The 12,295-nt window shown below is 43.3% G+C and overlaps 1 protein-coding gene across 5 annotated transcripts in view; it reads right to left on the bottom strand.

Moving 5' to 3' along the window:
- MCF2 (MCF.2 cell line derived transforming sequence) overlaps positions 1 to 12,295 on the bottom strand; it is a 141,732-nt gene that overhangs the window by 6,712 nt on the left and 122,725 nt on the right. For all 5 annotated transcript variants that reach the window (XM_072626542.1, XM_072626540.1, XM_072626543.1 and 2 more), the window contains 4 exons: positions 9,940 to 10,018; positions 8,321 to 8,384; positions 4,522 to 4,628; positions 2,959 to 3,071 (listed from right to left, as the gene is read on the bottom strand). In XM_072626542.1, the coding sequence (XP_072482643.1) occupies positions 2,959 to 3,071; positions 4,522 to 4,628; positions 8,321 to 8,384; positions 9,940 to 10,018 (363 nt within the window). The remainder of the gene's footprint in view (positions 1 to 2,958; positions 3,072 to 4,521; positions 4,629 to 8,320; positions 8,385 to 9,939; positions 10,019 to 12,295) is intronic.

Genomic DNA, 12,295 nt, shown 5'->3' on the forward strand with positions numbered 1-12,295 from the left:
CCGTTTAAAGCTTCCAAAAGCACAATGGCCTTCCTTGCTCAACCTCAGCTGTTTGGCGATGTGATTGTGAAATGAACCCATCCATATAACAAACACCCCAAGGCACACTGACTATACTGAGCTCAAGAGTGGACAAGGGACAGAAACAAAGCATGATTTGCATGGGCAGAAGCACACTGGTATGAGAATTCACTCAGCAGAAGCCCTCGGACATCACAATCATTTCGAAGTACAACCAAAACTTTCAAATACATAAAAACAAGGATCTCTCAGTCACAGCGATCTGTATATCCATAGAAATGAGACTGAAAACAACATCCATGACAAAATCAGGGCTGCAAATCTCTTGAGAAATAGGTTTTCCAGACAGGCTCAACAGCAAGGAGAGAGCTAAGGGTTAATCCGCATAGAGGTTGCACCAAAGTAAGGCACCTATGAGACCAAGGCACAATGGCAGAACCTCTACAGACGAGCTTGGCACCCAGGCCGGGGCCAACAGCACCAGCCCTTCACTGACCACTGCTCAGAGCAGTGACATGGAGAACTCAGAAAGACACATAATCCCCAAAGGCGTTAGATTTTGCCTTTAGAATACATCATCTTACTATTCTTGCAGTGTCTTAACCTTTGGGAACCAGGTTTAGCAATTTCTTATGCCCAGCCAATGAGGGCTCAAGGTATGCAGTCGGGGGGCATGTACTCAGACAGTGACCACAGATCACCCCAACTGGACAGATAACCTTTGCACAGATCATTAGCAGTTGACAGCAGGGGCCTCCAAATCTCCCATTTGTAATCAAGAAGGGGTAAAGAGCAGGAAAGCACTCTCTTGCTTGGATTCTAATAAACTGCTACTGACAATGCTTTTTTTTAAGGGAAAAATATGTCTTACATTTTGCAATATTCTACATTAGGATTTATGACTTGCCATAAAACTTTAATTCAATCAAGAGATATTTGGTTCCCTTGCATACACTGCAGCTGAGACAATGCCAAAGTTAAAAAGACTTGTCAATTCTGGCTTCTCCATGTGTCGATTACCTGTGGCTAACTTCCCTGTGATGCTCTGCACACATTCAGCCCTCATACCACCACCCCCCTCTCCTACCCCAGTCACTTGGTGCTGGCTCACAAAATGTCAATTCTTTTAAATGTTACTTTAGATCAAGGAAGCCTTTGGAAGGACATGAGGCTGAAAATTCCAACTAGAAAGACGTGGTGGGGAGAGTTTATAATACATTTCTAAGTACAAGAGAAGCACTTTGCCATAATCCCCTTTCCTTCAACCTAAAAAGTATCCCACTAGGTTGGCCCCATGGGCCATCTGGCCCAACAGAAAGGGTCTCTAGAAAGGGTTTTTCCCTAGACTGTCTCTTCTCTTTCCCCTGACCCAAGTCTGAAATGCTCTCCCTTCTCACCTCCTCTTGCCATCCCTAACTCCCTTCAAGGCTCAGTCCAAGTACCAACTTCTACATGAGGGTATAGGTTGATTTGTACTTACAAACTTATATACACACTACATTCCTCAGGAGAATGTAAGTTCCTTGAGGACAAATACAGTTTCATTCTTGGTCTTTGCATTCCCAGTGCACAATCCACCAGTATTACTAAGCACCTAATACGTGCCACATACAGTTCTAGGATAAATTCTGAGGATAAAAACATCAAAATGAAACAGTCCTTGACCTCTAGTTTATATTCCAAGGACAAAATGACACATGGTAGCCACACAACAAACACACAGTAAAGTGAAGGAATGCTAACTGTTCTCCTCAGAACAGTTCCTCAGAACTGACCTCATAAGATTAGGGCTTTGACCCCCATAACAGCCCTAATCCCATGCTGATGGCCCATTACTGATCAGCCATAGATATATCCTACCAAGATGACAGGCTCCAGATGTTTTCTGTCTTGTAGAAAATGTTCATTTGGGCTAACTCTTTCAGTCAAAAGGACCACTTGCAACCATCTAAGATAGGCAGCGTTGCAAAGTGTCTAACGTGCTGGCCCTCAAGTCAAGCAGTTCTGAGATCTGATACCATCTCCGACCCTTATTAGCTGCATGACCCTGGACAGGTCACATCACTTTTCTGAATTTCAGTTTCCTGATCTCTAAAACACAGGAAATAGCACCTAACCTCCCGGGATTATTGTAAAGCCCAAATGAGAAAATAGAAACACCAAACATTCTAACTATTCTTATCCTCTGGTTCAATGCCTTCATTTTATAGCTCAGATGCTGGGAGGAAGAGCCTGTGAGCCAAGTCTTGAAGGAAGGGATTTCAACGGGCAGAGATTTGGGGGCAGAGCATTGTAGACAGTGTAATGAAGTGAGCCCTGGACTATGGGTTAGGATATAATGTAGTTCTAATATTTGGGAATTTGGGATGTTCAGCTTATCAAAATCCTTCCTTAGGACATTTATCTGAAGATGGGCCTTGTTACATTCACCCCACTCCTATACCCTGTATATGGTTTTATTGTGGTCAAACATGATAAAATACTTATTGATTTGTTTATTTCAGAGCCAACACTTTGGAGTCCCTGTGGTAACTCTGATCTACTAATAAGACAAGAGGCAATTATTTGTAAAGCTTATGTAGATTTCATTTGGTCTTAGCTTCTACCTCCCTTGTCAAGTTAGAAAAGAGCCGCAAAGCTTACCAAATGATAAAAACTGACTAATTCCAAGTGACCCGGGATAGTGTACTCAGTGGACAGACCTGAAACTCTAGGACATTTACCTGGTCAACCTCATGGGGGGAATTCTCTAGATGGAGGCAAATCAGGATCACATGAGGAGTACTTCCATGCAGTTAATACAATCAATTTCACATTCTTTCTGCATGGGGTATACCTCGTGATCTTAGGGATATAGAGAAACTGCCCATCAGGGCTGGCCCCCTTTTCTTGCTTAATATAGCCCTACACCTTTTATTTCAATGTATCATCACTAACCAATTGGCTCCCATCTTCCTCCTCTGTATCTGAGAAAGCCAACAGGAAGCTATTGTTAATCCATTCCTCCAGGCTTTCACCCAGTTCCAAGGTCAGTGATGTCCTTGAGGAACCTGAAAGAAATACAAAAAGCTAAAGCTTCTGATTTCTGTCTTTCCTTCTGTTGTGAAGCAACATCTTATGTACAAGCACTGAGCTAGGAAGCTTTCCTAGTTCAAAATTAAGACCTGTTTATGGCAAAGTCTCTAACAGGCATCCCACAACTTTGGCCTGAAAGGTTGAGGGTGCAGTTAACCACATTAATGGTTTGTTAAGAGAATCCAGGGCTTAAAAGGGATTTTATAAGAAGAAGCTGAACCTCCTTAAGGGGGCATGTCATTTATCAGCTCTTTCAGTGACATAAATTTGCCTGTAGACAATGAATGACCAACTACAAATGATTCTTATCTATTCATTAAAGAACCATGGTATCTTCATAGCGGAAGATGTTACCCTGGCTCAGTCACCATAAACAGAAGCTTGAAGATATAATAGTTATCTTCAAATGCTTGGAAGGCTATCACGTGAAATAGACATTGGCTTTGTTCTGCTTGGCAGAGGGCAGCACCAGGAGCCACAGGGTCAAAGGTGGGGAGGAGTCACATAGAGGCAGGTCCAGGCAGGCAAGTAGGAAAAACTTTCTGACAATGATAGTCCAAAGTGGAATTGGGCTGCCTCATGATGTTCTAGACTGCTCCTCAATGAAGGTCTCTAAGCAGAGGCTGGATAGCCACTGGTCAGGTCACAGTCCAAAGAGGGGGCTGGTATTCTACTTTCATAGCCTCTGGGATCCCTTCCAACTCTGACATTTTGTGACTTGAAGGCACAGCCTCCAGCCCTCTATGAAGGGTCATCATAAAGAAGAAAGATTAGACTTGGTCTGCTTGGCCTCAAAAGGCAAAACTAAAAATGGGGAGAAGCTGCAAAATTAGGCTCGATGAGAGTTAAGAACAGCATAACAAGTCTTGCAAGCAAAAGAATATTGGACTGGGAAAAGGAATGAGTTCCCTTTCACAAGAAGTCTTCAAAGACTAGATCATCAGAGTTTCTGTGGAAGGATTTTTGTCTAGGCACAGCCTCTGAGGGTCTCTTCCAACTCTGAGATTCTGTTAGATTCTAAGTAAAATAATTTAACTGCTTTTTTCTAAATCAATTTATTGCATAATTGAGTTCACTAAGTCACACAGGCACACCCCTCCCTATTAGTCCAAATGATACTTTATGAACTTTCCTCTCAGCTATGCAGATTTATCTAGTTTCTAGCAGACCAGAAGGAAAAGGCCCTATTTGATTTAAGGGAAGAAGGGGCATTAAGAGAAAACTTTGTGAGTCCATAAATATTCTTCACACTCTGCTACTAGATCTTTCTATATGTTCTCAGCTGGCCTTATAGCCCTAACAACCAGTGATGAGCTCAGTTCACATCATAAACATGGTCTTCTACAAGTAGAACAATTCTCCAGAAAAATACCTCCCCCAACCAGACTCGTCTCTGTGAATGAATGAGATGGGGTTTACACGTACTTTTGCTTGTTTTAATCTGAGGTGACAGAGCCACATTGTCTGATGTCCCAGGACTCGTGTGATCAGATTCATTCTCTTCGGAGCTTATGGAGACTCGCTGCTGCATTCTGAAATATTCACCATGTAAAGATGATCAATCAATTGGAAATTTAATTAAATTCACCAAATATCTACAAAGCACATCTCACATGTGAAGGAATCACTGTTCTAGGTTCCAAGGAGTAGGAGTAACAAAAAAAGTCCTTGCCCTCAAGGAACTTAAAAGCCATAGGGCCATTTGGAAAGCAAGAGGGGTTTAACAGCCCTGATGTGTATCTACTTGGATATCACTAGATGAGAATGGTGTTAGAAATCCATTTGATTGAAGCTAATACTTCTGATTTGGATTTTAGTTGGAATTTATTTCAATTTCTGGCACTCCTTTAGTTAAGGATAACTTATCAACTTGAATTAAATTTTGGAACACTTGAGTCTTATGCTTCAAAAACAACTAAGCTGCCTCTATATGAGACAAACTAGACAATTCAGTTCCACTTTAAATTAATATAGTGAAAAACTCTGAGAAGCTTTTGTTTTTCTTGGTTAACACAATAACTGGTAGTTATGTGGGTTATGTTTGCACTATTAACATAATGGAAAAAATATTTTGATTCCAGTAGTCTGTGAGGGCTGGGTCATTATAAAAATAAGCTCCTCTTGAGCCTCTAAAAGGTGTATTCTCCCCTCTCCATACTGCCTGAGTTTCCCTTCGCAACAAATCTTCAAGCAGAAATTGAATGACTCCTTGACAGCACTAGGTTGGAATGAACAGAGCTTGGTTCCAATTCATCACTAAGTGAGTACCTAGTTATGAAGAAAAATCAGTTAAAACTTAGGCTGTCTGAAGGTGGCTTGGGTTGACCTCTTCCCCTCTCTCCAGTAATGGCCTTGCCTCAGTGGCCTGGGGTCTTAATTGAGGGGTACCTTGCACTGCTTGACCCAGGCAGGCTTCAAAGTACTTGCCCCAGTGACAGAAAATTCTCATCATGGCTCTGCTTATCTGGTATCTTTTGAAGGTGGCTTGTTGAAGTAGCAGGGAGACCAGAGGAGCCCCAGGTTCCTCCTGATCCTAATGATCCGAGTTCATGCATTTGTGTCCAGAACGCTGCTATACATCAAACCACAGGTTATAAACCAGCAGGTTTCATTCATTAATATGCAAGAAAAACCTTAGCTCCCCAGGCAAGGATATTGTGGAAAATCCATGTTGCAGTGCAGACGCTTAGCTTTAATGAATTAAGTAAGGTGTGCATATAAATGAAGCTTGAACCTTAAAAGAATTCTAGTTGGTTTTTCACCAGCTGTTAAGAAGTCAATTACCGCACCAAACCTAGCAGCCTTTAATCTTATTACTTATGGTCAAAGCCTGGGTATTGAAAAGTGTTGAGTGCCCAGAAGGATGCAGACCTCCTGTTTACCTCTGGCAAAGCTCTGAGAATAAATCAGCCAACGCTCCCCCAGCTTTGGCGACCACTGAAAGGCCGTGGACAAACAAGGGGGAAAATAATGCTTGGTGCTGTAGATCTGTGGCACCCGCAGATGCTGGAGCAGGAATTTTGAAAAACAACTGCTTAGAAATCTCCAGACCAGGATTTCAAGAGGTTTAACTCTTGCTGAACTCTACACAAATATTCTTAGAAGAAAAAAACAGAGGTACTGTGTTGTCAGGTTAAGAATTCTGGGTGAGGCAACGGAGAAGGAAACACTGAGCCCTTTTCCCTTTATATGGAGTGAAGTGAAAAGAATCTCAGAGGGTTAGAGGGAGCCTGAGGCCAGGGGCTTCAACTGAGTCTGCTGAAAAGGGTATGGGAACTGAGGGATGACTGAGGACACATTGGGATGGCAGTGGGGTCAGTGGGGAGCAAGTCTATTCTGCTTCCTGCTAAGAGGCACTTATCCAAATGGCTGTATCTAGCATTAATCCCCAAAACTCCAGCCTTGACCCTGTCCAAAGACTCAGGGAGAACCAAAAGTTAGGAAAATAGCAATGTGTCTATGTCTCACCTCTGCTGAGATGGAGGCAACCAAAGCCTCTGATGATGTGTCTCTTTGCAGAGTGCTCTTCTAGGAGCGGATGGGGAGGGAGGGAGGTACAGAGTAATTCTGATACACAGTCACAGCCCTCAAGGGATGCATGACTACAGTAGCACCAGAGCAAGAGCATTTGAGCCTCAGTTAAAGACAGGTTCCCCCCCAACCTCATGTTGGATGTAGCTAAGCCACTTTTACCACTGTTGCCTTTCCCTTTCCCCTCATTACCCAGGTCTTTCCCAACTTTGACATTCTATACTCATAGGCCAGAAGACTGGTTTGAGAAGGGCTCAAGATTTCTTTCCTAACCATGATCAGAGGATCAGAATTGGGATCATTTAATCTAAACATCTCATTTTATAGAGGAAGATACTGAAGTCCAAAGAAAACAAGAGACTTGCTCCAAGTACATAGGTAGTAGCTGACAGAGTCCCTTGATCATAGCCCTAGATATCCAATATCAAGTCAATTTACATGGAATCTTGGAGAACCTGAGATCAGTATGACTTCTTGAGGAGAAGTCTAACTGTGTGTCCCCTCGACTTATCCTCAATTGCTACACACACCTCTCTTATTCTCAAATCATAACCTCAGCCAAGTACAGACTTTCATGGAGTTATGTCTCACCGTGACACAGAGCAAAGCACAGAACTGTCTTGTGGCAAGGGAAAGAGCATTGCACTCAGAGTCCAAGGACCTGGATTTGAAGTCCAAGGACCTGGACTCAAATCTTAGCTTGAGTATTCTTCTTCCCTCTTTGATTTGCAGTTTCCTCCTCTGAAAACGAGAGGGTGGAGCAAGGGAGGATCTGAGATCACATCTAGCTCTTCACCTATGAACCTATGACCTTCAAAGAAATATTCTTGATCCTATAATCCCATAGTTTCCTGGCTGACCCATATACTACATCTAAATTCCCTGTCCAGGTGCTGAGGGAAACAAGTTTAGAAAACTCAGGAATATGATTTGAATGAAGAGAAATATGAGATCAAGACTGGCCAGTCTACATGGATGAGGAGTAAGAGACTTAGCTAGAAATGCATGACATGGGCAGAGAGCTCTGTGCTCACTAGCCCCAAGTGAGGAGAGCAAGCACAGTTACTGGGCTAGAAAGCCCATCTGTGACCCTGCTGTTGCTGTACCCTGGGGCGACCATGCCCTCAGCCATGGCACTGTCCCATGAATCAGGGGATTTCTAAAATTCCATCCCCACCCAATAGCCAGGGGTGGTAGGTCAAATGGCTAGCAGGTGATTGCTCCAAAGAGCTGTCAGTCCTCCAGCCTGTCGGCTATGTTGGGAAGCAGAGCTCTCCTGCAGTTTATACCACTTTTGTGGAAATCACCTAGCTGAATCCTAAGGAGGCTATGCAAAGGAAGTGATAGCAGACATCACATCTGGGGCCTCCCCAAGAGTTATTGCCCTGCAGCTCCACAACCCCCACCACCATGACATTCTGACAGCTTAATGCTTGGCCTTGGGTATGTAAAGCAATTTGCATATGCAAATCAATCCAGCCCATCGCCTAGTGTCCAATTGTCACAACTGTTGGATGCCATCTGGCCCCATACTCAAGCACAGAATGAGGAAATTGATGCATGTTTTGCCTTTGATGAGTGACTGTCGGGGCTGCAAGAAGGTAGTGAAGGACAAAGATGTTTCCGTCTCTGTTTCTTCATTCCAGACAAAATATACTAGGGAAAGGGGCAGCAGCAACCCTGAATTACTTACCCATCAGTCAGCTGAGGAACAATTGGACTTGGCTCTGCAGGCTGGTTCTGCTGCTGCCTCTCAACTGCAAATAAAACCCAAAATACCAGGAGTTACCAGTGACCATAGAAAGGCTGCCATTCCCTATTTTATTCAAGGACTAGCTATGGCTTAGACAAAAATGATTACCACTGCATAAAACTGCACCAATCCTGACTCACTGAAAAGTAGATGTATAAGATCATGAAAGGATTCAACTAGACCCTGGTTCCCCACTCCCCAACAAGAAATAGTATTCTCTGGCCATATGAATAGCTGTAGACCATACTTCACTTGCCAGCACCCTGACATCCTGCCATCAGACTTAGCAGAGTATTCCTCATTTAGCCCTAGCTTACTTTCATTTCTTGTTTTGGAAGCAGTAATCAAATAAACATTACCATTGCTTACATAAAAGGGGTGGCAATCCACTGTCCAATGACCCCATTCAACATCTCAGTGCCTCCTCAGACCAAAATTCCCATTCTTGCCCGTTTCTCCTCTGTACAAGTTTTCTTGCCCAATTAGAATGGGGGAATAACACAATCAAGTTCATGTTTTGGGAATATATTTATGAATTTTGGAATATATCCTGGACAACTGTGTGGAGGGTGGATTGGAGAGTGGGTAAGAGTGGAGGTAAAGAGCAATTGTCTTTGAAATAGTCTAGACAAGAGGTGGTAAGCACTGAAAGCCACTGGTGGTGGCCACATGAGTGCAGAGAAGGGGATGGGTGTGAGAGATTCTGCAGAGGCAGAAACGATGGGAACAGAATCTGTATGTGGGGTAAGAGGGAGTGAGATTTCCAGGATGACTCCAGGGTCATCAAGCGGGGTGACTGGAAGAATGGTGGGAACTTGGAAGGAAACAGGGAACTTCAGAAGGGTGGATTCGTAATAGAGATGTGCAGTTTCCTGTACAATTCTCTTTTTTCTATTCTACTATATTTGTAGAAATGCCCATTTTATTTGGTGTTTGTTAAGTTCAAAATAAAAGGTTTGGTTAAAAAAAGAAAAGAGGGATAAGGGACAGCTAGGTGGTGCAATGGATAGAGCACCGGCCCTGGAGTCAGGAGGACCTGAGTTCAAATTTGGCCTCAGACACTTGACTCTTACTAGCTGTGTGACCCTAGGCAAGTCACATAACCCAGATTGCCTCGAAAAGAAAGCAAAGAAGAGGAATTGGTTTAGGAGGATAAAATAATGAGTTCTGTTGTGGCCATGTTGAGTTGGATATACCTACATGATACTCCTAATTTCACTTTCCAAATCAATATTCTTATTGGAAAAAGGAGGAGCTGATGAGCTGACTCAAATAACCTGTCTTCTTTTAAGGATTCTCTGTTTTGCTAGCAAATAAAATAATTACTAGCAAATAAATTGATCAGTTGGGATGCTAGCCTGCTAAGCAATCTCATGAGTCAGGTTACCTGATCACCTCTGGGTGGGCTGCTAAAAGTGAGTTCCTAGAACCTATAAGGCTCAGGACCAAGCTGCTGACAGCAGGATGCAGTTGGCCCATCCAGGAGTCCCATCGGAGCAGGGAGGTAGACCCACCCCCTCCTCCCTCAGCCCTAAGTCAGCACTTTGTGGCAACATTACCTTTGATAAGTTCTTGCTGCTTGATCAAAATTTTCCTTATTTCACTCAACCAGGCTGCCTTTGATTCCATTGTCTGGGCCTGAAAAGGAACGAAAAGATGACATTCAGTGACTTCTTGGAATCCAGCTTGGGAATGATAGAACAAAAGACATGGAGAAGTAACCAATAGGGAGCATTCTCTAGGAACACCCAAGTTCTGTATTTAAAGTTACTGAACCTGAGCAGTTGACCCCAGGCATCTAGCACCATCACCTGCAGCACAAACCACCAAACCATTTTCAAGTTATCCTTGAAATGGAGGTAGAATACCCTAAACTAACACAAAATATAAGCTTTCAATGTTAACGTGTATATGTGTGGGTATGTTGTAGGTGTGTTATACAATAATGGTGTCTTTCAATAATCTCTAAGTGGCTTATTTTTAATTCTGCTTTCAAAAGAGGAAAGAGAAAAGGAAACAAACAAGTATTTTTTATGTGCCTACTATGTGCCAGGCACTTTGCTTAGCACATTACAGACACTATCTCATTAGATCCTCACAACTCTGGGACGTAGGTGCTATTATTATCCCCATTTTACAGTGGAGGGAACTGAGGCAGACAGAGGTATAGTGACTTGCCCAGGGTCACACAGCCAAGAAATTTGAACTCAAGTATTCCTGATTCCAGGTCCAGGGCGCTGTCCACTCTGCCACCTAATTGTTGCTTAAGAAAAATAAAACAATACAAAAACATTTTTTTCTGGGCTGACAAGAGAAATTCTATGAATTTGTGAAGGGCTATACATATCTAGAACCAGAACTGAAAAGGACCTCTGAGGCCATTCAGTCCAACTCCTTTATATAACAGAGGAGGAAACTGAGGCCCAAAGAGGTGAAGTCACTTGCCTAAGGTCACACAAGTAGTAAGGCAGGATTTGAACCTAGACAATCTGACTCCAGAACCAGCACTTTTGTCCATTGTATTCCACTGCAAATAAGTTATATGGAGTTGCCTAGGCCCAGGCACTGAGAAGTTAAGGGACTTGGCCAAGATCAAAAGGCAGGACCCGAACCCAGATCTTCTGCCTACAAACCCAACACTAGACACTATACTCACTGCAATGATTTTGTTAAAAGTTATCGATCACTCCACTAAAGGAAAAGAAAATGTTTAAACAAAAAATGGTGTTGTACAGCTATTTTTCAGTTGTGTCTGACTTTTTGTGATCCCATTTAGGGTTTTCTTGGCAAAGACACTGGAGTGTTTTACCATTTCCTTCCCCAGATCATTTTCCAGATGAAGAAACTGAAGTCTACAGGGTGAAATGACTTGCCCAGGGTCACATGGCTAGTAAGCGTCTGAGGCCAGGTTTGAACTCACAAAGACAAGTTTCTGACTCCAGGTCTCCCATTTTTACACTGTGCCATCTAGCTGCCCCAAACCAACAATAGCATACTGTAGAATTGTATTTGCTGCTGAAAAAAAAAGGAAGGAAGGAAGAGGGGGTAGGGAAGGAAGGAGGGAAGGAAGGAAGGAAAGAAGGGAGAGAGAGAGAGAGAGAGAGAGAGAGAGAGAGAGAGAGAGAAAGAAAGGAAGGAAGGAAGGAAGGAAGGAAGAGAGAGAAAGGAAAATAAAAACTACTCAAAACCACACATACTCTTCCATTAGGTGACTCTATGTTTTGCGCCCCCCTCTTCTCCCCCCAAAAAATTAGTAACAGTGTTGGCAACAAAATCTAGGTTCAAATGGCAACCCCCAGATGAACTGACTTTCCTTCTCCTCTCCTTCCCTGAAAGCAGAGAGCTGAGGAGAGCCTGCAGCCCACCTGACTCAGGGCCCCAATCACAGGTGATAAGAAAAGGTCAAAATCTGGGGTGCCACAGCTTTGTGGTCTTGTAATTTTGTCAAGTACTGCCTGGTGACTACAAAAGGGGTTCCAAACAGACGCCACTGTCCAGTCATTGTAGACACTGTCTGAAGCACTGAATTAGCATGACAAAGTAATGCCTAGATATCTGCTAAAACTGATACTCCCAGGGTAGGGATGTAACCATTGGCCTCCAAGTCAGGAGAGTTCTAATATTGGTCCTGCTGGGGCAAGTCACAACGTCTCTGAGCTATTTCCTCATCTGTAAAATGAAAGGGTTGGAATAGAAGACTCAGATGGCTCCTGGTGGCACAGTGGATAGAGCTGGGAATCAGGAAGACTCATCTTCCTGAATTCAAATCCGGCCTCCGACACTTAATAGCTGTGTGACCCTGGACAACTCACTTAACCCTGTTTGTCTCAGTTTCTTCATCTGGAAAACAAGCTGGAGAAAGAAACAGCAAACCACTCCAGTGTCTTCCAAGAAAACCCCAAAAGGAGTCTGACC

This window comes from Notamacropus eugenii, chromosome X (assembly GCF_028372415.1).
Source record: "Notamacropus eugenii isolate mMacEug1 chromosome X, mMacEug1.pri_v2, whole genome shotgun sequence".
In the NCBI taxonomy this organism is placed as follows: Eukaryota; Metazoa; Chordata; class Mammalia; order Diprotodontia; family Macropodidae; genus Notamacropus; species Notamacropus eugenii.